At 43.6% G+C, this 26,498-nt stretch overlaps 1 protein-coding gene across 1 annotated transcript; it reads left to right on the top strand.

The window, feature by feature from the left end:
• LOC139545480 (angiopoietin-related protein 2-like) lies at positions 1-26,498 on the top strand. Its single transcript, XM_071353292.1, has 5 exons — positions 1-571; positions 11,389-12,341; positions 18,699-18,892; positions 20,114-20,384; positions 20,564-26,498. Exons 2-5 carry the CDS (start codon positions 11,426-11,428, stop codon positions 20,761-20,763), a joined length of 1,581 nt encoding a protein of 526 aa, XP_071209393.1. The 5' UTR covers positions 1-571; positions 11,389-11,425; the 3' UTR covers positions 20,764-26,498.

Below are 26,498 nucleotides of genomic sequence, written 5' to 3'. Positions count from 1 at the left end.
CTCAATTTGTCAGCTTACTGAAACGTTGTGCCAGAGCATTTTTCATCATGTAAATGCACTGAGGAGAGAGAGAGGGAGAGAAAGGAAAGGGGAGGTAAGGAGGGCAGCAGAAAAATACTGTGTCTTAGAGCTGTGAGGCAGAAGTGATGGACTCAGCACTCAGAAAGTGACATTCTTCTCCTACCGGGCTACAGAAAGCACACTGACCTCTCACTGTCTCCTGCGTTCTCACTGCCTGTGAGGAATCTCCACATTACATCTAAAAACAAATGTGGATTTACTCTATTTAGTAATTTCAAGTGGTTTTTTTCATATTTGCTCAATGCCTTCAGTACAAAGGACATCTTCCCGACAAGTGCAGCTCCTGGTTCTAGAATGAAGGTGTTTTAATAACAGGCTTCAAACCGCAGTCCACTTTTAAGTGAAAGGACGGATGCAGGTGACAAAAAACAAGTGATCGAGAGAGAGGACAGCCCCAAACAGCTTTCACACAGACCGGTGATGACTTTCTTCAAGGGGACACTTCAATCAGTGTTGCCAGGGATAACAAGCTAGAGTTGACAATTATCTGGTAAGGATTCAGTGGCCTTTGACTTTCACTGTGTCTTTCTCTGTATTGAATGTGTACATGCAGTAATCTAGCATGGCTTGCTCATACTTCTGTAAGTGTTGCTAGTGTTGCGCCTAAGTAGAGCCTCAAGATTAACTTTTCACTGATTGAATTAGCTCACTTGTCTAACCTGTTGATTATCAGTTGATAATTTAGTAACTTTGTTTGAAATTGACCACTGAGCTGCACAGTGTCAGACAGGCTTTGGCCACTCTGTGTTGAGTTAGCCAGAGATTCCTGCTGACCAGTTTGAAGCTTAGCACCTGGGTGCTATCTATATGGAGCTACAAGGAGAGGTCTGTTGTCCAGGGTTAATTCCCCTGTCTGGATTAACGAAGCAGCTGGATCTGATATAGACTCAGAAGATAGGGGTCAACACAAAGCAGAGAGACTAAAGTCGTGGGCTTTCCAGGGTAAGGGCTTGTTAACTACTGATAAACACACCGTTTATCATCACAGAGGATTCCAAAGGTGTACTCGAACAACAAAGATAGGCTGCTAGTGAATAGTGCCAATAGCAGGAGCCTGGGCTTTTTAATAGGAACATCTATTCATTCATGATTGTAAGCAGAGCCACAAAAAACCATGCCCTCTTTTTGTGATATGGTTCACACCAGCAGAAGTTGTTTGTTTGAGATGTTTGATTATTCATAAAAATAAAATATTTCACTTCACAAAATTCCAAATTCCAACCCAAGAATTTTCCACAGTTTAATTGTAGTCTAAATGAGTTTGCTGTCATTTGTACATTAATGGATATAGATAGATATATTTTATTAAAATGATCCATAGAGTACTGGGTACAGCCTTCCCCTGCGTCAGGATGTTCCCCCATGCTGAAGTGGACAGGGAAGAGGAGAGCTGTTCTGTTGAATCTCTGCTTTGTCTCTGCTGTCAGGGCTGTGCTTGGATAAGATGGCTTTGAGGGTGCATTTATAAATGTTTTGAAACGGTTCCTGAAACCCCCTGCCTGACACCATCAGAGGAAATATGACAGCCAAAACAACAAACCACACCACACAACAACACACAAGCCAGAAAGAGTCAAATAAAGCAACCCTACTAAATGTGGTAAATTATCATCAGAACTATTCTGTGCTGTGGAAAGCCATAACAATGGCGGCTTTCCATCAGCTTCAGACTCAACACAATCAGACAGAGCAGATAGTTTAGGCTGAGTCTGGGGATAAGTTGAATTATGTCTACAGTGTTATGTTATGGGCTAACCAGGATTACATGCATGAGGAAATAATGTGGTCACCTTAGATAAAGTAATAACCCAGATTACCATGTGCAAAGTTAACTTGATTCTGATCCAAAACATATTGCATGTCATACAACCAGCACTGTTATGGCTCACTATAATTGTTCCTAATTTGAGCATGTTCGGGTGCCTCATTTTGCACAGTGCTGCAGTGCTGTAGTTTGGGAGGTGTTGAATTTATATGTTGTGACTAGTAATAAACTGTGAAGATTGAAGTGCACTTGTATTAGTGGGGGTGGTAGTTGAGATAACAGAGCTTCTGATGTTTGTATGACTTGCTGTGGTGTGGTAGGGCAGGGGGCAGAGCTGACGTATAGGTACAGCAGAGTTGGGGCAGAGAGGAGGGGTCTCTTTCTTTCTCTGCGAATACCAGTGTGTCTGTCTGTAGTGTCTGTGGCAGCTCACTCTAATTAGGTGGCTAAGAATGTGAGGAATGCCACGCTCACTCTGAAATGAGAGGGGCTGGGGAGAGGGACATCAGCCGGGCCCGCCGGTCCGCTTTGCTCACCTACTAATTACTATGTGCTGAGCATGAACAAAAACCCTGGAGCATGCTGCTGCTCACAGCCACACTGAACCACACAAAGCACTACCTGTCACACTATTAGAAAAAGTCACTACCGACCTGTCAATTTGACAGACATGCTAACGAGCAAGACAGCCCTACTTAAGAACACTGTTTACCTCAAGGGCACTATCATCCATAAAGCTACTGTAGTTATTTGTCTACAGTATCACTGTCCTCTTCAACACCTATCCAGTGAGTGTTGACACAGAGATGTTCAGTGTCCTCTGAGGTGTCCTCTGAGGTGTCCTCTGTGGTGTCCTCTGTGCCCGACAGTATATGAAGCTACTCAACATCAGTAAATCATACACATTGCTAGTGGCCAAGCAGTCAATGGCTGCTCATTTAAACAGAAATGATGTCACAACAATAATAAGGGCAGTCAGTACGCTGTCTGTGTATAGGAATGAAGGAGGAGAGAGCATGTTGCCTCAGGGGTTAATAACAGGGTGATTTTCTTGGGCAGATGGGAATCTCTCTGGTTCCTGGGAGCCTGAGTCTGGCATGTGGTGTTATCTGAATACACACACACACAAGCTCAGACATTTTCCTCCAGCTTTGAGGTGGCTGGGAGACTCCTGGCTAACCGCATGGTATTATGGGGCTCCTCTGCAGTCATGAAGTGGCTGGCGCATAACTTCCCTCAAACAGACAGCTCATGTTTCAGAGAGGGAAGCCACAGCAGTATCACAGTAGTCCCAGGCCATTAACAGAGTGGAGACCGTGACTGTTTTATTAGACCTGATTGGTCATTATCAACTGTTGTTGTCCTCTGTTTCCCCCTGAGGAATTCATTTTATTTTCTGTTTTACATCCCACAAAGAGCTCAGCAGATGTTCTTAATAAGGACTTATAGCCTGTGTTTAGATAATGTAGCTAAATCCAACCTTTACCATCTTCTCTTTGTCAATCAGCACTTGCTGTGATGATGTCATATGGCTTGATTAGTGATGAACTCCATGAAAGAGAACCACATACTGTATCGGAGGAGTGTTTCACAGTAAAACAAAACCTAACCATGGCTTCTTTTGAACTTTTACTGGTAGGAAAAAATAGACTCTTATATTCATGAGAACAACATATATCGTTGATGTCTGATGAAAACCTCCGAAACCAAAAATTATATTAAGAACATACAATTATGAAACTTCAGAAGCTATTTTGAATAAATGTTCTTTGTCCTAGAGTCATGAAATGTTTAGAGTATATTGAGGAGAGTTACTGCTTTCAATAAATGTAACAAATGAAAAATTGCCAAATCGGACAGCGACGATATAGAGCTTGAAATGTGTTAGAACATGTACAGCTCAAACAGTTTAAAGTAAGTTAGTATATGTTTGTCTCTCCCACTCCATGTCTTTATCGCTTTCATACAGTATCTTCGACACTAATTTTCTTCATACCAGCCAGAGATCTCCACCGGTCTTGATCTTGGATAGTTGCTCTCCGTCTATTCAACCTAATGGGCTGGCCCCATGCCCAGAATAGCAAGGCAAAAACAAAAGTGTTCTCCCCTCTGATTCTGAAGGCTGTCTGGACATCTTGCACGTGATTCTCCTTTGGGTCAGACCTCTAGCAGTAACTACTGAGCAGGTAATGTAGTTACTCTAAACTAAATAGAGTCAACAGAATCAGGCCAGCAGCCATGCGCCTGCCCTGCACCAAGCCTCCCACTCTAGAGGTATGAGATCAGAAAGGCTTGTCCTGACTCTGGGGAGGTGTTGCACAGGGCTCCTCTGTAATCCAATCTGCAGCAGCTTTCAATTAAGGAACCCAAGGGGTGCAGGCCCTTGTTATCCTTACACTGCGGTCACATTCTCCTTTGCACTCAGTGGCATCCCCTCCGCTTCCAATAGCACCACAGCCCCTTCAACTGCTGCCCGGCTATTTTTCTAATAAAAAGGCTCTTTGAAATCTGGAACAAACAGTCAAAGTGTCTCTTTTTCATGAACTCCTGTGAAAATCTAAGCGTTGCATCTTAAAAGTTAGTTCTTGTGCACTAATCACACTACTTAAATGCAACCTCTGTCCAGAGATAAACTGTATCAGGTAAGATTGTAATTAGACAACATTCCCTCTACACTGTTTAACAGAGCAATGTAATTGTCCAGAGAAGGTTTAGCTAAGAGTTCAACATTCTTTCCAGGTTAAGTTTAGATTGAAATTCCAATATTCTAAATACATATAGGAAATAATATACTGTATAGACAAGGATGTGTGCTTTATCTTGTGAATGGGCCGTATTACCTGTCTCTTGGTAAACGGTTCAGGCCTGATGCAATCTGATCAATATCTTAAAACAGGCGCAGGAATAGCATCAGCTGCTCTGTGTCAAACTTTCCATACGAAGTGTGAAGCCACTCCTCTTAACAGTGGCAGTCACCCAAGAGAGCCAGAGTCAGGACAGCTAGCTAAACACACTCACCTGACATCAAGTGAGATAATGGCGCCGGAGGGGATGGCTGCCGTTGTACGGGCTCCTAACCAACTGTGCTATTTGTGTGTTTTTTCTGCATTGTTTGTAACTTATTTTGTACATAATGTTGCTGCTACTGTCTCTTATGACCGAAAAGAGCTTCTGGACATAAGAACAGCGATTACTCACCTCGAACTGAATGTAGATTTTTTCTTAATCCAATCCAGTGCTTCTCCGAGACCAGTCCCAAATCCCTGTCATTCATGTGAAGAAAAGACGGAAATACAGGGGGCGGAGATCGGGTTGCCTTGTGAGGATTCGTTGGCGAGTGGGTAACCCGCCTCTACCATCCGTTCTATTGGCCAACGTGCAATCACTGGAAAATAAACTGGATGAAATCCGCTCGACACTATCCTACCAACGGAACATTTTGCATAGGCAACTTACACACAGCTCTGACACACACACACTTATCCCACGAGACATGCCACCAGGGGTCTTTTCATAATCCCCAAATTCAGAACAAATTCAAGAAAACGTACAGTATTATATAGAGCCCTGATTGCATGGAACTTCCTTCCATCTCATATTGCTCAAATAAACAGCAAACCTGGTTTCAAAAAACAGATAAAGCAACACCTCGCGACACAACGCCTCTCCCCTATTTGACCTAGATAGTTTGTGTGTATGCATTGATATGTAAGCTATGTGTGCCTTTTTTTTAAATGTATGTAGTTCTGTGCTGTTCTTGTCTAATAATGTCCTGTATTATGATTAGATGATTAAATGCACTATTGTAAAGTGGTTGTTCCACTGGATATCATAAGGTGAATGCACCAATTTGTAAGTCGCTCTGGATAAGAGCGTCTGCTAAATGACTTAAATGTAATGTAAATGTAAATTATGTTATTCTGTATTATGTTTCATGTTTTGTGTGGACCCCAGGAAGAGTAGCTGCTGCTTTTGCAAGAGCTAATGGGGATCCTAATAAAATACAACATTTTTAAAACTGTAATATCTTATGTTTCATCGAGTCGTGGCTGAACGACGACACGGATAATATTCAGTTGGCTGGGTGTGCATCGGCAGGACAGAACAGCTACATCTGGAAAGACGAAGGGTGGGGGTGTGTATCTATTTGACAGTAACAGCTGGTGCGAGAGGTCTAATATTAGGAGGTCTCGAGGTATTGCTCGCCTGAGGTAGAGTACCTCATGATAAACTGTAGACCATAGTATCTACCAAGAGTGTTTTCATCTGTATTATTCGTAGCCGTCTATTTACTACCACAAACCGATGCTGGCACTAAGAACGCACTCAACGAGCTGTATGAGGCCATAAGAAAACATAAAAATGCTCATCCCGAAGCGGCGCTCCTAGTGGCCGGGGACATTAATGCAGGCAAACTTAAATCAGTTTTACCTCATTTCTACCAGCATGTCACATGTGCAACCAGAGAGAAAAAACTCTAGACCACCTTTACTCCACACACAGAGACACATATAAAACTCTCCCTCACCCTCCATTTGGCAAATCTGACCATAATTATATCCTCCCGATTCCTGCTTACAAGCAAAAACTAAAGCAGGAAGTACCACTGACTCGCTCAATACGGAAGTGGTCAGATGAAGCGAATGCTACGCTACAGGACTGTTTTGCTAGCACAGACCGGAATATGTTTCGGTATTCATCCGATGGCATTGAGGAGTATACCACCTCAGTCACCAGCTTCATCAAAAAGTGCATCGACGACGTCGTCCTTACAGTGACCGTGTGTACAGTACATATCCCAACGAGAAGTCAGGGATTACAGGCAACATCTGCATCGAGTTAAAGGCTAGAGCTGCCGCTTTCAAGGAGTGGGACACTAATCCGGATGATTATAAGAAATCCCGCTATGCCCTCAGACGTACCATCAAACAGGTAAATGGTCAATACAGGACTAAGATTGAATCCTACTACACCAGGTCTGATGCTCGTCTGATGTGGCAGGGTTTGCAAATTATAACCGACTACAAAGGGAAACCCAGCCATGAGCTGCCTAGTGATGCAAGCCTACCAGATGAGCTAAATGCCTTTTATGCTTGTTTCGAGGCAAGCAACACTGAAGCATGCATGAGAGCACCAGCTGTTCTGGACGATTGTGTGATCACCTCTCCGTAGTCGATGTGAGCAAGACCTTTAAACAGGTCAACATTCACAAGGCCACGAGCCAGAAGCGCAACACTAAGCTAAGGACCCTGGGACTAAACACCTCCCTCTGCAATTGGATCCTGGTCTTCCTGACTTCCAGCCCCAGGTGGTAAGGGTAGGCAACAACATCTGCCACACTGATTCTCAACATTGGGGGCCCCTCAGGGGTGCGTGCTTAGTCCCCTCCTGTACTCCCTGTTCACCCACAACTGAGTGGCCAAGCCCGACTTCAACACCATCACTAAGTTTGCTGACGACACAACAGTGGTAGGCCTGATCACCAACAACGATGAGACTGCCTATAGTGAGGAGGTCAGAGACCTGGCAGTGTGGTGCCAGGACAACAACCTCTCCCTCAACATGAGCAAGAAAAAGGAGATGATCATGGACTACAGGAAACGAAGGGCCGAACGTGCCCCCATCGACGGGCTGTAGTGGAGCAGGTCGAGAGCTTCAAGTTCCTTGGTGTCCACATCACCAACAAACTATCATGGTCCAAACACAACAAGAGAGTCGTGAAGAGAGCACGACAACTCCTTTTCCCCCTCAGGAGACTGAAAAGATTTGACATGGGTCCCCAGATCCTCAAAAAGTTATACAGCTGCACCATCGAGAGCATCCTGACCGTTTGCATCACCACCTGGTTTGGCAACTGCTCGGCATCCGACCGTAAGGCACTACAGAGGGTAGTGCGTACGGCCCTGTACATCACTGGGGCCAAGCTTCCTGCCATCCAGGACCTATATACTAGGCGTGTCAGAGGAAGGCCCCAAAAATTGTCAAAGACTCCAGTCACCCAAGTCATAGATTGTTCTCTCTGCTACCGCACGGCAAGCGGTACCATAGCGCTAAGTCTAGGTCCAAAAGGCTCCTTAACAGCTACCCCCAAGCCATAAGACTGATGAACAATTAATCAAATGGCCACCCGGACTATTTACATTGACCCCCCACTGCTGCTACACGCTGTTTATTATCTATGCATAGTCACTTTACCCCTACCTACTAGGGCTGGGCGATATGGCCAAAATTTCATATCCCGATACGGCACATGTGGAAGAATGCAAAGCTTCGTCCAATTGACAAAAAATATTGCCGTAAAGAGTGTGATTTGCGACACAACAAAATAAATAATATAAAACGATAGACGTTTTTCTATCGTCATATCGCCCAGCCCTACTAACTACAGTTGAAGACGGAAGTTTACATACACCTTAGCCAAATACATTTAAACTCAGTTTTCACAATTCTTTACATTTAATCCTGGTAAAAATTCCCTGTCTTAGGTCAGTTAGGATCACCACTTTATTTTAAGAAGGTGAAATGTCAGAACAATAGTAGAGAGAATGAATGATATATATATTATTTCAGCTTTTAATTCTTTCATCACATTCCCAGTGGGTCAGAAGTTTACATACACACAATTAGTATTTGGTAGCTTTGCCTTTAAATTGTTTAACTTGGGTCAAACGTTTCGGGTAGCCTTCCACAAGCACAATAAGTTGGGTGAATTTTGGCCGATTCCTCCTGACAGAGCTGGTGTAAGTGAGTCAGGTTTGAAGGCCTCCTTGCTCGCACACGCTTTTTCAGTACTGCCTACAAATTTTCTATAGGATTGAGGTCAGGACTTTGTGATGGCCACTCCAATACCTTGACTTTGTTGTCCTTAAGCCATTTTGCCACAACTTTGGAAGTATGGTTGGGGTCATTGTCCATTTGGAAGACCCATTTGCGACCAAGCTTCAACTTCCTGACTGATGTCTTGAGATGTTGCTTCAGTATATCCACATAATTCTTCTCCTCATGATGCCATCTATTTTGTGAAGTGCACCAGTCCCTCCTGCAGCAAAGCACCCCCACAACATGATGCTGCCACTCCCATGCTTCACGGTTGGGATGGTGTTCTTCGGCTTGCAAGCCTCCCACTTTTCCTCCAAACATAACGATGGTCATTATGGCCAAACAGTTCTATTTTTGTTTCATCAGACTAGAGGACATTTCTCCAAAAAGTACGATCTTTGTCCCCATGTGCAGTTGCAAACCGTAGTCTGGCTTGCTGAGCGGCCTTTCAGGTTATGTTGATATAGGACTCGTTTTAATGTGGATATAGATACTTTTGTACCTGTTTCATCCAGCATCTTCACAAGGTCCTTTGCTGTTGTTCTGGGATTTTTGCACCAAAGTACGTGTCACGCCCTGACCTTAGTTATGATCCGCAGTCCAGAGCCTCCGGCGATGATCCGCGGTCCGGATCTACAAAGGCGGAGGGATCAGTGTAAAGATTGGGGGCGGCATCCAGAACCAGAGCCGCCACCGAGGGTAGATGCCCATCCGGACCCTCCCCTATAAGTTCAGATTTGCGGTCGAGAGTCCGCACCTTTGGGGGGGGGGGGGTACTTTCACGCCCTGACCTTAGTTATCTATGTTTTCTTTATTATTTAGGTTAGGTCAGGGTGTGACGAGGGTGGGTATGCTTGTTTTTCTATTGTCTAGTTTTTTTTTGTATATCTATGGGTTTTGGTATGTCTAGGTATATGTAGGTCTATGGTGGCCTGAATTGGTTCCCAATCAGAGGCAGCTGTTTATCGATGTCTCTGATTGGGGATCATATTTAGGTTGCCATTTTCCCTTTTGGTTTTGTGGGTTCTTGTCTATGTGTAGTTGCCTGTTCAACACTCTTTGTATAGCTTCACGGTTCGTTTTGTTGTTTTGTTAGTTTTGTTCAGTGTTCATTCTTATAATAAAGAGAATGTACGCATAACACGCTGCGCCTTGGTCTCCTCCCTACGATGGCCGTGACAGTACGTTCATCTCTAGGAGATAGAATGCATCTTCTTCCTAAGCGGGATGACGGCCGCGTGGTCCCATGGTGTTTATACTTGCGTACTATTGTTTGTACAGATGAATGTGGTACCTTCAGGCGTTTGGAACCAGACTTGTGGAGGTCAACAACAAAAAAACGGAGGTTTTGGCTGTTTTCTTTTGATTTTCCCATGATGTCAAGCAAATTGACAAAAATTTACTGAAATGATGTCAATTAGCCTATCAGAAGCTTCTAAAGCCATGACATCATTTTCTGGAATTTTCCAAGCTGTTTAAAGGCACAGTCAACTTAGTATATGTAAACTTCTGACCCACTGGAATTGTGATACAGTATAGGTGGTCCAGAGTTCTTTTCCCTGTGTTTGCACATTTAACAATATTAAATAATAATTGTGCTGTCTGGTTTGCTTAATATAAGGAATTTTAAATAATTCATACTTTTACTTTTGATACTTAAGTATATTTTAGTAACTACATTTACTTTTATACTTACAGTAAGTATATTTAAAATCAAATACTTTTAGACTTTTACTCAAGTAATATTTTACTGGGTGACTTTCACTTTTACTTGAGTCATTTTCTATTAAGGTATCTTTACTTTTACTCAAGTATGAGAATTGAGTACTTTATATATACCTTATATAATACAAAGACACAGCATCCTTAATGGGAAAGGCCTCCTTTTATGGTGGCCTATATTTCTTTAGCCCTAACAACCCCCAGTCTGCCATGGATTCTGGGCTGGGATCTGGAATGAATAGGGGGTCCCAGGACAGAGCATGTCTGCTCCCTGAGCTGTGTGTCTGCCTGGCCCTCTCGTGTAATGGAGACTAGGAAGAAGCCATCCTAAGGGACAGGCTGCCTCTGGTACCAATCAGTGGTGCTGTGAAGCCTCCCATTGATGTCCTGTCCATGTAAGAGTAGACTCCAGCCCTATGGGTCTCCAAAAGGGGCCTTGGTGGACTGAACAGGCAGGCCAGGAAAAAGGTTTCATCATACCCAATCTAAGACAGCCAGAGCCAGCCATGCTCTCACAAACAGCCTAAACCATCAGCCTGGTGCCTTATTGGCACACCAGCTTGGCCCCTTAATGAAATCGAACCTGGCTCGCAGTTGAGATTTCCACTGTTTGATAATAGTGTGAGGTTTAGTGAAACCCACTCAATGATATCACAAGCATAGAATAGGTGATGCCAGATCTTGTTGGAATCAGCATGTCGTTTCTCTCAGCCTGTTCAGACAAGACCCATGGAAAACACCATTACCAGGGTGACAATACCTGACCAAACAAAACCCTTTCACTGGAGACACACTAAACCCAAGATGTGAATATGAGAATTAGTTGAAATAATACAAAGGGAACCGTTTAGGCTTTATAACACATTGATTTATAACATAATTAGAGATAATTTGAACAAGATAGCTGACCTGGTTGGTGTGTCACAGTATTTGTGTAATAATTCAGTATTTTATACCACAGCAATGACCTCCCTGTCTCTCATATCCCTCTGCCTCCTAAGCCTAAGGTGTGTGTGAGTGAGAGCCCTTCCCAGACTGATGGAGCTCCCTGCAGTGGTGCTGCTGTTCCTGGTGTATGGTCTGGTGTCTGGAGCCCAGCAGCCCCAGGGCCAGGGGAACCGCCAGGAGAGCAACCCCCAGGCCAGGAGCCAGGGCAGAGCCCCGTCCCAGGAGTTTGAGAGCAGTGAGGATGGCCTGGAGAGAGAGTTCCTGTATTCTGGGCGGAGGAGCAGACGGGCCCTCGCCGACTCCCAGCAACCTGACAGGTGTTCATACACCTTTATCGTTCCCCAGCAGAAGGTGACAGGGGCCATCTGTGTGAACCGCAAGGAGCCGGACGCAGTGCTGGAGAACCGCGTCAACAAGCAGGAGCTGGAGCTGCTGAACGGGGAGCTGCAGAAGCAGAAGAGGCAGATCGAGACGCTGCAGCAGCTAGTGGAGGTGGACGGAGGCATCGTCAACGAGGTCAAGCTGCTGAGGAAGGAGAGCAGGAACATGAACTCCAGGGTGACCCAGCTCTACATGCAGCTGCTACACGAGATCATCAGGAAGAGGGACAACGCCCTGGAGCTGTCCCAGATGGAGAACCGCATCCTCAACCAGACCTCGGAGATGCAGCAGCTCACTAACCGCTACAAGGACCTGGAGCACAAGTACCAGCACCTGGCCTCTCTGGCCAATAACCAGTCGGTCCTCATCGCCCTGCTGGAGGAGCAGTGCCAGGGTCGGCCGGTCAGCCCCCCTCGCCCAGTCCCTGTACCCCAGCCCAGGCCTCAACCCCCACCCCCACCCGCACCATCACCACCCATCAACAAGCCCTACCAACCTCCCACCGACCCACGCCTCACCAACCAGATAACCAACGAGATTCAGAGTGACCAGAAGTCTGTGCTGCCTGTCCTTCCTACCATGCCCAGTGGCACAGGCAGCCCTTCTACCACCAACAAACCCTCTGGTGAGTCGCTCTGTTTCATTGAGCAGCCTGCATGCTTATAGTCACCTATTGAAATGAATATTCCTTGATACAGATCTGGTCTGAAGTTACATTTACAGTGAGCTCGGGCACAGCGCTTTACCATTCAGTCACTTGAATTGTAAATAAGAATATAATATATTTCTAAACACTTCTACATTCATCTGGATGCTACTATGATTACGGACAATCCTGAATGAATCATGAATAATGATGAGTGAGACGCACAAATATTGATATTTGTTCGTCTGTAACTTTCTCACTCATCATTATTCACGATTCATTCAGGATTATCCGTAATCATAGTAGCATCCAGATGAATGTATAAGTGTTTAGAAATATATTATATTCTTATCTACAATAAAAGTGACTCCAAAATGCCAATACATTATTTACCATTCATTTCTATTGGGCACAAAATTATCTGAAACACAACCAAAACTAACAGCAAAGGCATCCAACACATTTGGAGAGTCACAAGCTTGATGTAGTCATTGCGTGCTAGGAAAACGGGACCAAATACTTAACTTTTTACTACTTAATACACATATAAGTGAATTACTTTTGGAGCTCACTGTATATGAGGAATCAAGCGGAAAAAGAGAAGCTGGCATGTTCTATGAACCCTCACCAGACTAATGTCAGACAGTCTGAAACAGAGGGTTGTGTGTGAGACTAGTTTGGTCTTTCTAAATCATTAATCACCAGACAACAGCAGCTATCTATTCTTTATCCATTCTTCTCACTATTGTCTATGGGAATAATAAGTCTCAAACATTCCCTGAGAAAAGGCCTCTAGGGGAGAACAGAGCTGATGTTGTTTAAAAGCCATTGCGACGCATATCATCTAATGGGCTTGATACTACAGTCAGCTGATGACAATCCACAAAGCATCTTAAAACACATATTTTGTATGCTCATGGATGGTTGGACTGGAGCCCTCTGGTATTGAGGCCACTGAAAGTGGAGCTGTCTGAAACCATCCTCATTGATTTGGTACATTTAGAAGCTTAAGTTACTGGATGATTACTTGGCAACTTAGTGAACTGTGTAGTTGACTGAATACAACAGAGATGTGGATGAGACTGACTGTCACGCTCGTTAACTGTCTGTGTGGCGAGTTAACTATGGTCTTAAGCTGATAATAGAAGTACAATAATCAGAGTGGTCTTCTAACAAAGCATGTCTAATAACTACAGTATATCATGTTCTTGTGATTTCTCCTCAAGTCTCATCCCTTTCACAAACCTTGCTGTATTTATTATCCTGCTCGTATTTAACTGTTAACAGTGAGGTGTTAGTTCGTATGCCTGTGCCAGTGACTATTGCTGTTGGATGGGAGGGCTGAGCCACAGACAGACATGTGTCTCAGCAGAAACAGACACCAGATGAGAGGAAGTCTAGAGACAGGCTCTGTGTGGTCTCAACTCACCATGGGCTACAAGCCCACTGCCGAGGGGGCAAAGCCAGCTTACACTGCATTTCATGGTCAATCTAACCCTGACCATGGTAAGAATAGTGTTTCAGTTATGAGGGGAAACCCCACCACAAGCTAGCAGCAGGAATTGGCCAGAGGATGTATGGGACTCTAGGGAGAGCTCTCAATCATCTCAAAGTGATTTGATTAGTATTTTCTTGTTAACAGATACTTCCACTAGATACCATGTCATTTGAATGTAGTAGGTCACATTGGCTTACGCTATACAGTATTTGACCATGGTAAGCTCTTTCCCTCGACACTGTGTCACAGTGTGCTTTCCTGACTGATGTGTAGACACTGTGCTCTGTACTCTGCTAAATAGTTCACAAAATAGCTACCCGGACAATCTGCCTTGACCCTTTTTGCACTAACTATTTTTGACTCTATGCTCACACACTGGACTATACACAGACTCACACATACTTACACTGACACTTCAACACATACTCACTCACTCACTCACTCACTCACTCACTCACTCACTCACTCACTCACTCACTCACACATAACACGTACACACAGGCACACATTTGGCCCACACACATACTTCTACACTTCCACACTCATCCCATACGCTGCTGCTACCTCTTTATTATCTATCCTGTTGCCTAGTCACTTTACCCCTGCCTAAATGTACATACACTACATGGCTACATTATGTACATACACTACATAAGTATGTGAACACCTGCTCGTCGAACATCTCATTCCAGAATCATGGGCATTAATATGGAATTGGTCCCCTCTTTGCTGCTATAACGGCCTCCACTCCTCTGGTTAGGCTTTCCACTAGATGTTGGAACATTGCTGCAGGGACTTGCTTCCATTCAGCCACGAGCATTAGTGAGGTCGGACACTGATGTTGGGCATTTAGGCCTGGCTCGAGCTCGGCATTCCAATTCATCACAAAGGTGTACGATGGGGTTAAGGTCAGGGCTCTGTGCAGGCCAGTCAAGTTCTTCCACACCGATCTCAACCAACATTTCTGTATGGACATCGCTTTGTGCATGGGGGCATTGTCATGCTGAAACAGGAAAGGGCCTTCCCCAAACTGTTGCCACAAAGTTGAAAGCACAGAATCATCTAGAATGTCATTGTATGCTGTAGCGTTAAGATTTCACTTTACTGGAACTAAGGTGCCTAGCCAGAACCATGAAAAACAGCATTTCCACTGCTCCAGAGTCCAAAAGTGGCGAGATTTACACCACTCCAGCCAACGCTTGGCATTGCACATGGTGATCTTAGACTTGTATGCGGCTGCTTGGCCATGGAAACCCATTTCATGCAGTTTGGAACTCGGTAATGAGTGTTGCAACCGAGGACACATTTTTTTACGCTCTAATAGCTTCAACACTCTGCAGTTCCGTTCTGTGAGCTTGCTTGTGTGGCCTATCACTTCGCGGCTGAGCCATTGTTGCTCCTAGACGTTTCCACTTCACAATAACAGCACTTACAGTTGACCGGGACAGCTCTAGCAGGGCAGAAATTTGACGAACTGACTTGTTGGAAAGGTGGCATCCAATAACGGTGTCACGTTGAAAGTCACCGAGCGCTTCAGTAAAGCCATTCTACTGCCTATGTTAACCTATGGAGATTGCATGGCTGTGTGCTCAATTTCTACACCTGTTAGCAATGGGTGTGGCTGAAATCTTATTTTATTTTTATTCTGCATTGTTGGGAAGGCCCTGTAAGTAAGCATTTCACTGTTAATCTATACCTGCTGTTTAGGAAGCATGTGACAATTAAACTCTTATTTTATTTGAAGGGAGGCAAGCAATTTCCTGTCAGGGCCAACTGCAACTCACACCCCAAAGTTTATACAAACTCACCACACAAAAAGAGAGTTCTGTACAATGCAGAAAAAGAGGGAGAGAGAGAGGTGTGGTGGAGGGAGAGAGAGAGAGAGATAGAGAGAGAGAGAGAGAGAGAGAGAGAGAGAGAGAGAGAGAGAGAGAGAGAGAGAGAGAGAGAGAGAGAGAGAGAGAGAGAGAGAGAGTGGTGGAGGGAGAGAGAGAGAGAGTGGTGGTGGAGGGAGAGAGAGGGAGAGAGAGAGGTGTGGTGGAGGGAGAGAGAGAGGTGTTGTAGAGGGAGAGAGAGAAAGGTGTGGTGGAGGGAGAGAGGGAGAGAGAGACAGAGAGAGGGTTGTGGTGGGGGGAAGAGAGAGAGTGAGAGGTGTGGTGGAGGGATAGAGGGAGAGAGAGACAGAGAGAGGGTTGTGGTGGAGGGATGAGAGAGAGAGAAAGAGAGAGAGAGAGAGAGAGAGAGGTATGGTGGAGGGAGAGAGAGAGAGATGTGGTAGAGGGAGAAAGAGAAAGGTGTGGTGGAGGGATAGAGAGAGAGAGAGAGAGAGAGAGAGAGAGAGAGAGAGAGAGAGAGAGAGAGAGAGAGAGAGAGAGAGAGAGAGAGAGAGAGAGAGAGAGAGAGAGAGAGAGAGAGAGAGAGAGAGAGAGAGAGAGAGAGAGAGAGAGAGAGAGAGAGAGAGAGAGAGAGAGAGAGAGCGTAAGGAAGGAAGGAAGGGGGAGGTTGAAAAGACAGAGGAAATGTGTGTTGTAATTTATTCCAGCCCCCCAGGCTTGTATCAATCAAACGTTCTGCCACAGTGGCAGGGTTTATCAGTAGTGCAGTGCTCTGGCTTATGTCTGAACAACATACATCTTTCTGGAGAGGAGGTGGCTGGCTAATGGATTACTTCTCACATGCCATTTTAGCAAAACCTATTTTATAGAAGTGACTATAGCCGTTTAGCCTATCAGTTTACAATGTGAACCTTTGTTCATATGTCTCTGTGTGACACTGTGCGACACTCTGCGAAACCTTGTGGTTGACAGTCCTGCTTGGAATTAGCTCCATGTTTTCCTCCTTTATATTCTGATACAGCCAGGCTGTCACTGTGGTCACTTTATGAAAGCCTGACATCTCCCTGTCTGGTCTTCCTCTCTCTCCATCACCCCTCTCTCACATACTGCCTTTTCCTCATATTGCTCTCTCCCTACCCTGGCTGGATGCAGACCAGCCACTTCTGCCTCTGTGGGGATACCTCTCTTCCTCCTGTTTCTGTACAAATGTCCATCGTGTTCTAAACAGGGTCATTTGGCGAATCACATCAGTGTAAACTCTTGAATAGGTTAATACTTTCACATCCAATTAAAAAAGTGGAGTCAGAAGCCCTATAGAAGACTGTTTCCATGTATGCGGACTAAAGATCTTTTGAGGGGGAGAGTAATGGCTAACAGGCAATACGCCAATTCCTGTTTTTACAGATATGAACCAGAACACCAAGACAAACGAATAAACCAAACACAAGCAGAATTTAACATAAACTTCATTCCTCGTTAAATCATATACTGCAGAGCAATATAAAACACATCCTGCTCAGTCTTTGTTTTCTGTCAGGGCATCCATCTTCGCATTTGGGTCTGTTATACACTGAGTATACAAAACATTAAGAACACCTGATTTTTCCATGACAGACTTACCAGGTGAATCCAGGTGAAAGCTATGATCCCTTATTGATGTCACTTGTTAAATCCACTTCAATCAGTGTAGATGAAGGGGAGGGAGAAGGGTAAAGAAGGATTCCCCCCTAGTTACACTCAACATCCTTTACCCAAACACCTTTATTTAATCACTCTCCCCCTCACCCTCCAACCCCTACCAGAAGATATGTGTACTTCTCTGAGTGAGAAATGGCGCTTGCATTTAGACAGCTGTACATTGTGTGGTTGTGAGTGGCATGTAGTGCCATGCTGTGTCCTGGTGAGAGGCTTCATTTCAAGGCCACACCACCCACGTAAACGCACAAGCATTTTGATGAAGGAGACCACTGTCTCAGCAGAGTTTCCATGGCTGATATCTGAGATTAGATTAAAACCCTATAGTTTTCATATATAACCTGATGGAATGTCTCCGATCTGCATAACAGCTCTCTGGGTCAGTATAGTACAGGATATGGTTTTACCTCCACCGGGGCAGGTCAAAAACACCCACTGACAATAACAACATGGGAAACATGCATACTAATGGATGAAATCAAGGAGAGGCACCTACAGCGACTACTGTCTATAGTTTGTTCCATTTTGCTCAGAGGTTTACTATGATAGTTGCTGCATCCTAAATGGGTTTAGGAAGACATCAAATATTAGATTTTTTAACTCTATTTCAATGAAAGAGAATTTTCTTAAAGCCCAATGCCCTTGATGTCATTCATCACCAAGGGATCTTTAGAGTCCCTGCTGATCCATCTGCTACTGTTGCATCATTCAGCAATCAGGTCTCCCTTTAGCCATATGCCAATGTTGCTCTTGGCTGCACTGCCTGCAGCCATTTCGCTTGTGAGAGCAGCAGCCAAAGTCAACGCTGGCCTTAAGCTGAGAGCTTTTCCTACTGAAAGATGGTAGTAGCAGCATTACAGATGTAGGATATTAATTTGAGCCACTTTGCTAGAGCAGGAAAATAATCCTTCAACAAATGGAAATGTTAATTATTATGTGGATTATAATTAATGGACATTTTTGTAGATATTGATACATTTTTCGTGGAAATCAACTCTGACATTTCAAAGTGGAAATTACAAACTTTAGAAGCCCTTTTAAAGCTCAAATACACTGAACGTTTTTCCAGTCCTGCAACAGGCTGATCAAATGAAGATCCTGCATCTGTAACAGTAGATCATGCTGTGGTCAATTAGGCTACATAGCCTCTGTCTCTAATACTGTGATAGTCACACAATAATACAGTTGTATTCATTATGAATATATGAAGACTAAAGAAGCGAGTGACTCATATTATAGAAAAATCTATCATTTGGCAACCTCCATTGACTCCACCATGGTTTCTGTCTCCTGTCCTGTCCCATACAGGGCCATGGAAGGACTGCCTGCAGGCCCTGGAGGATGGCCACACGGCTAGTGGCATGTACCTAGTGAAGCCAGAGAACGCCAACAGACTGATGCAGGTGTGGTGTGACCAGAGACATGACCCTGGTGGCTGGACTGTCATCCAGAGGAGGCTGGATGGATCAGTCAACTTCTTCAGGAACTGGGAGACTTACAAGGTAGGTAAACAACTCCACACTACGGCAAACTAATTTAGTAAAGAGGGAGGCAGGTTCAATGTGGACTTGTGTCTCTGTATGTCGTGGCTGAGTGAAACAGGTGACATGTCTGGTGTGTCTGACGTTATACAGATCTGTACTAATAATGAAATGTAATTATTGAGGTTTGAGGAGAATGGTCCCCTGCACTGCCTGCTCTGCTACCTACAGGGTTCTACACCTGTCAGTCACACCACTGGCCTATGACTCATAACACCCACCTACATGAGTTGGGTCTTTGTGAAATTAGTCCACAAAGGACACATACAGACTTAATGAGAAACGTGTAGACGAGAGGCTGCCATACTGGAAATAAATGCCACAATAAAAAAACAGCCCACTGTAAAATAATTCATGTTCCATAAAAATTATTTAGATTTACGTCATGGCAATGGTTTATGATGAGGAAAAAGACATTGATGAATTCAGGCATTTACACAACTTTACACAGGCATTTATGAGGACAGCATGAAATACTAAGGGATGACTATTGCCAGTGTTTTTCCTGAGCCAGTAAAAGGATCTAAAGCACTAGAAAAGGGTGAAGCAATTGAAGGGTGAACATCAGAGGGCAGACAATTTGCAAGGGTCTTGTTTAAATCTTTGCCAGAGAACTATCCAAGACCTTACAATACACCTTAAAACACATGGGAATTAAATGTGTACAATAGCCAGATCATCCCATGAAACAAAGCATCTACAATGTAATGTAAGCCATATTACATCCTAGGACTTAGGCTGGCGCAGAGCTGAGGCAGAACAGTCCAGACCAGTACACATCTTGTAACAAGCTCACAGATCTCCCACTCTTCTACACAGGCCATCAATACGTTTTTGATAAATGAAAGATAGTGAAGAACTAACCACTTAATACCGGGCTGGCTATGGTGTAGTTGGTTCATGGCCATTTGCTGTTACTTTTTCTGACAATAAACAACACTCTAAGACAGATTCACATGGAGCTTAATTGTCAGGGCGTTCTAGAGGGACTGTTCCTCTCAGTACTTCCAGGGCATTGAGTAGAGTAGAGCCTCTGTAGTTAAATACAAATAAAACCTATTTAAAAAAAGAGTAGAGCCTCTGAATTATCCCCCAGACCTCCAGATCAACTGCTTACAGCTGACGGGACTTGTGTAAAGCCCATCATGTTGACTGTGTTGTATGTATCTTTTCCCCTCATAGCAAGGCTTTGGAAACATAGATGGAGAGTATTGGCTGGGCCTGGAGAACATCTACTGGCTGACCAACCAGGGGAACTACAAGCTGCTGGTGACTCTGGAGGACTGGTCTGGTAGGAAGGTGTTTGCAGAGTACGCCAGCTTCAGGCTGGAACCTGAGGCAGACTTCTACAAACTCAGGGTGGGCCGCTACCATGGCAATGCCGGAGACTCCCTCACCTGGCACAATGGCAAACAGTTCACTACGTTGGACAGAGACCATGATGTGTATACAGGTAATGTCAAGATCATACAGTTGCATGCACTATCACTATAACAACAGAAATGTGAGATAAAAGCTTCAGTGTTCTGACAATTTGCCAAATTAACTGACATTTAACCTAGTGCATAGGCCGACAATAGATTTTGATTGAGATTCAACAATGATGTCTAACTAATATTTGCTTCAACCCAGGTAACTGTGCCCACTACCAGAAGGGAGGCTGGTGGTACAATGCATGTGCCCATTCTAACCTCAATGGAGTATGGTACAGAGGTGGACACTACCGCAGTCGCTACCAAGATGGAGTCTACTGGGCTGAATTCAGAGGAGGGGCCTACTCCCTGAAGAAAGTATCTATGATGATAAGACCGAACCCAAACACCTTTCATTAAGTATCCATGGCAAAACTATTTCCTTTCCACGAACTTAAATTCAAACAGCTCTTGAACTCTGATACAATGGAACCTCACACAACCAGATCAAGAGGACGATGACATAGAAAGTGCAATATCTAAGCCTTGGAAAAGCAATAAAGGAGAAGCATCATGCTGCTTCAAAGTCCCTTAGTAAACAAACAAAAAAAGTGTTTGACCAGATACAATGTATTTTCACAGTAAACAACAGCTTATAGGGAAAAGCATTCAAAATGTATGGCACTTACACAAATAATTGATGATTGGCTGAGAGAAATTGATAATAAAAAGATTGTGGGAACTGTTTTGTTAGACTTCAGTGCAGCTTTTGACATTATCGATCATAATCTGCTGCTGGAAAAACGTACACTACCGTTCAAAAGTTTGGGGTCACTTAGAAATGTCCTTGTTTTCCATGAAAACATACATGAAATGAGTTGCAAAATGAATAGCAAATATAGTCAAGACGTTGACAAGGTTATTAATAATGATTTTTAATTTAAATAATAATTGTGTCAAAGAATCCTCAATTTGCAGCAGTTACAGCCTTACAGACCTTTGGCATTCTATTTGTCAATTTGTTGAGGTAATCTGAAGAGATTTCACCCAATGCTTCCTGAAGCACCTCTCACAAGTTGGATTGGCTTGATGGGCACTTTTTACATACCATATGGTCAAGCTGCTCCCACAACAGCGCAATAGGGTTGAGATCTGTTGACAGTGCTGGCCACTCCATTATAGATAGAATACCAGCTGACCTCTTCTTCCCTAAATAGTTCTTGCATAGTTTGGAGCTGTGCTTTAGGTCATTGTCCTGTTGTAGGAGGAAATTGGCTCCAATTAAGCGCCGTCCACAGGGTATGGCGTTGCAAAATGGAGTGATAGCCTTCCCTCTTCAAGGTCCCTTTTACTCTGTACAAATCTCCCAATTTACCACCAAAGCACCCCCAGACCATCACATTGCCTCCACCATGCTTGACAGATGGCATCAAGCACTCCTCCAGCATCTATTCATTTTTTCTGTATCTCACGAATGTTCTTCCTTGTGATCCGAACACTTAGATTTGTCTGTCCATAACACTTTTTTCCAATCTCCCTCTGTCCAGTGTCTGTGTTCTTTTGCCCATCTAATTATTTTATTTTTATTGGCCAGTCTGCGATATGGCTTTTTCTTTGCAACTCTGCCTAGAAGGCCAGCATCCCGGAGTCGCCTCTTCACTGTTGACGTTGAGACTGGTATTTTGAGGGTACTATTTAATGAAGCTGCCAGTTGAGGACTTGTCTGTTTCTCAAACTAGACCCTCTAATGTACTTGTCTTCTTGCTCAGTTGTGCACCGGGGCCTCCCACTCCTCTTTCTATTCTGGTTAGGGCCAGTTTGCACTGTTCTGTGAAGGGAATAGTACACAGCGTTGTACGAGATCTTCAGTTTCTTGGAAATGTCTTGCATGAAATAGCCTTAATTTCTCAGAACAACAATAGACTGATGTCTTTCAGAAGAAAGTTCTTTGTTTCTGGCCATTTTGAGCCTGTACTCAAACCCACAAATGCTGATGCTCCAGATACTCAACTAGTCTAAAGAAGGCCATTTTTATTGCTTTAATCATCACAACAGTTTTCAGCTGTGCTAACATAATTGCAAAATGGTTTTCTAATGATCCATTAGACTTTTAAAATGATAAACTTGGATTAGCTAACACAACGTGTCATTGGAGTGATGGTTGCTGATAATGGGCCTCTGTATGCCGATGTAGATATTCCATAAAAAAATCAGCTGTTTCCAGCTACAATAGTAATTTACAACATTAACAATGTCTACACTGTATTTCTGATCAATAGTTTGATGTTATTTTAATGGACCAAAAATGTGCTTTTCTTTCAAAAACAAGGACATTTCTAAGTGACCCCAAGCTTTTGAACGGTAGTGTATGTGTTATGGCTTTACATCCCCTGGTGGATCAAGAGTTACCTGTCTAACAGAACACAGAGGGTGTTCTTTAATGGAAACTTCTCCAACATAATCCAGGTATAGTCAGGCATTCCCCAGGGCAGCTATCTAGGCCCCTTACTTTTTTCAATCTTTACTAATGACCTGCCACTGGCTCTGAGTAAAGCCTGTGTTTCAATGTATGCTGATGATTCAACACTATACACTTCAACAAGTAAAATAACTGTAACACTTAAAGAGCTGCAGTCAGTTTCAGAATGGGTGGCAAGAAATAAGTTAGTCCTGAATATTTCAAAAACTAAAAGCATTGTATTTGGGACAAATCATTCACTATACCCTAAGAATCATCTAAATCTTGTAATGAATAATGTGCCCATTAAGCAAGTTGAGGAGACTAAACTGCTTGGAATGGTCCTGGATTGTAAACTATCATGGTCAAAACATATTGATGCAACAGTAGCTAAGATGGGGCGAAGTCTGTCCATAATAAAGTGCTGTTCTGCCTTGTTAGCGCTATTGACAAGGCAGGTCCTACAGGCCCTAGTTTTGTCGGACCTGGACGACTGTCCAGTCGTGTGGTCAGGTGCCACGCGACTGGACAGAACAGGCCCAGAACAGGATAGCACGGCTGGCTCTTAAATGTACATGGGGAGCTAACATTAATATGTCAATCTCTCCTGGCTCAAAATATAGGAGATTGACTTTATCACTGCTTGTATTTGTGAGACGTATTTACATGTTGAATGCACCGACACCCATGCATACCCCACAAGACATGCCACCAGAGGTCTCTTCACAGTCCCCAAGTCTAGAACAGACTATAGGAGGCACACATTACTACATAGAACTCTATTCCACATCAAGTAACTCATGCAAGCAGTTAAATCAGATTGAAAAACCCTAGATAAAAACACACCTTATGGAACAGCAGGGACTGTGAAGAGGCACACACACACACACACAAATGATAACGTACGCACTATACACACACGTACACATGGATTATGTGTTGTAGATATGTGGTAGTAGAGTAGTGGCCTGGGGACACACATTTAATGTGTTGTGAAATGTAATGTTGTGTTTTTAATTGTATATAACTGCCTTAATTTTGCTGGACCCCAGGAAGAGTAGCTGCTGCTAATGGGGATCCATAATAAACCCCAGGAAGAGTAGCTGCTGCTAATGGGGATCCATAATAAACCCCAGGAAGAGTAGCTGCTGCTAATGGGGATCCATAATAAACCCCAGGAAGAGTAGCTGCTGCTAATGGGGATCCATAATAAACCCCAGGAAGAGTAGCTGCTGCTAATGGGGATCCATAATAAAAACAAATGTTGCTCCAAAGACAAACATATGCACTAGCACAGCTGTATGCTTGCTTCTTTCCCTTCAAATTCTATTCAAATGTGGCTGTTAAGGTGTACTGCTGCCTTAGAACTGGTGGAACGGTGTGATTCATTTGGGATAAAACAAAGATAAAAAGAAAATTAGGAGAGAGTACGTCAGTTCACAGTACTTACACTTAGGAGCTTGGGATTGCAATCTTATATTGAAGTCCGTATGTATTATAATGCAATAAATATTTGTATTAGAATGAAGATGACACAGGACATTATATCCAGTGACTAGCCTTATTTTGTTTAAAGCAAGCTCTTCAAGTGAGTAATTTATAGGAAACAATAATCACATTTCTTGGTACAGGTACTCTTGTTGTGTATACCTGCAATTCATTCACCATTAGCCATCATCTTTGTTAAGATATACAATCTAATGTCTACCACGGATGTTAAAGGAGGCACAGATACAATAGTCTGGTACTGTCAACAATCATCACCTGATATCTGTCTTACAAACTCACAGTAAACAATGATGTATATCATTCAACTATGCATAATGCTTGTGTGGCACAGTAGTCCAAGGTACAGGGTCCAGTAAAACCGAAGTACAGTCGTGGCCAAAAGTTTTGAGAATGATACAAATATACATTTTCACAAAGTCTGCTGCCTCAGTTTGTATGATGGCAATTTGCATATACTCCAGAATGTTATGAAGAGTGATCAGATGAATTGCAATTAATTGCAAAGTCCCTCTTTGCCATGCAAGTGAATTGAATCCCCCAAAAACATTTAATCTGCATTTCAGCCCTGCCACAAAAGGACCAGCTGACATTATGTCAGTGATTCTCTCGTTAACACAGGTGTGAGGACAAGGCTGGAGATCACTCTGTCATGCTGATTGAGTTCGAATAACAGACTGGAAGCTTCAAAAGGAGGGTGGTGCTTGGAATCATTGTTCTTCCTCTGTCAAACATGGTTACCTGCAAGGAAACATGTGCCGTCATCATTGCTTTGCACAAAAAGGACTTCACAGGCAAGGACATTGCTGCCAGTAAGATTGCACCTAAATCAACCATTTATCGGATGATCAAGAACTTCAAGGAGAGCGGTTCAATTGTTGTGAATAAGGCTTCAGGGCGCCCAAGAAAGTCCAGCAAGCGCCAGGACCGTATCCTAAAGTTGATTCAGCTGCGGGATCGGAGCACCACCAGTACAGAGCTTGCTCAGGAATGGCAGCAGGCAGGTGTGAGTGCATCTGCACGCACAGTGAGGCGAAGACTTTTGGAGGATGGCCTGGTGTCAAGGGCAGCAAAGAAGCCACTTCTCTCCAGGAAAAACATAAGGGACAGACGAATATTCTGCAAAAGGTACAGGGATTGGACTGCTGAGGACTGGGGTAAAGTCATTTTCTCTGATGAATCCCCTTTCCGATTGTTTGGGGCATCGGGAAAAAAGCTTGTCCGGAGAAGACAAGGTGAGCACTACCATCAGTCCTGTGTCATGCCAACAGTAAAGCATCCTGAGATCATTCATGTGTGGGGTTGCTTCTCAACCAAGGGAGTGAGCTCACTCACAATTTTGCCTAAGAACACAGCCATGAATAAAGAATGGTACCAACACATCCCCCGAGAGACACTTCTCCCAACCATCCAGGAACAGTTTGGTGATGAACAATGCCTTTTCCAGCATGATGGAGCACCTTTCCATAAGGCAAAAGTGATAACTAAGTGGCTCGGGGAACAAAACATTGATATTTTGGGTCCATGGCCAGGAAACTCCCCAGACCTTAATCCCATTGAGAACTTGTGGTCAATCCTCAAGAGGCGGGTGGACAAACAAAAACCCACAAATTCTGACAAACTCCAAGCATTGGTTATGCAAGAATAGGCTGCCATCATTCAGGATGTGGCCCAGAAGTTAATTGACAGCATGCCAGGGCGGATTGCAGAGGTCTTGAAAAAGAGGGGTCAACATTGTAAATATTGACTCTTTGCATCAACTTCATGTAATTGTCAATAAAAGCCTTTGACACTTATGAAATGGTTGTAATTATACTTCAGTTTTCCATAGTAACATCTGATAAAAATATCTAAAGACACTGAAGCAGCAAACTTTGCAAAAATTCATATTTGTGTCATTCTCAAAACTTTTGGCCACGACTATACAATGACAACTGACTTGATCATAAGTCTAGATGGTAGAGTGATGTTTCATCAAATATAAAGGTTACACGCAGCTGTCATATTTCAATATTGCTTTCTGACATGAAAACTCAATTTTGCTTGCAACCAAGGAACAATGTATACTGTACTGTATTGTTGGTGTAAAATGACTCAACACATTTTGTCTGTACATAAAATATATTTGTAATATAATGTAACAAAGCTAACATGTATCACTATACAGTTGCAATAAACAATGTGCAGCTTC

Source organism: Salvelinus alpinus, chromosome 19, assembly GCF_045679555.1.
Source record: "Salvelinus alpinus chromosome 19, SLU_Salpinus.1, whole genome shotgun sequence".
Lineage (NCBI taxonomy): Eukaryota > Metazoa > Chordata > Actinopteri > Salmoniformes > Salmonidae > Salvelinus > Salvelinus alpinus.
Note: the sequence above shows the minus strand (reverse complement) of the source record. Positions and strands in the feature narration are given on the sequence as shown.

What these genes read in the sequence shown, in the direction of transcription:
- LOC139545480 (XM_071353292.1), top strand. Translation starts at nt 11,426, where the DNA reads ATGGAGCTCCCTGCAGTGGTGCTGCTGTTCCTGGTGTATGGTCTGGTG. An exon ending in GGAACTGGGAGACTTACAAG is followed by an intron (nt 18,893 to 20,113) that starts GTAGGTAAACAA and finishes TTCCCCTCATAG; the next exon opens with CAAGGCTTTGGAAACATAGA. An exon ending in AGACCATGATGTGTATACAG is followed by an intron (nt 20,385 to 20,563) that starts GTAATGTCAAGA and finishes GCTTCAACCCAG; the next exon opens with GTAACTGTGCCCACTACCAG.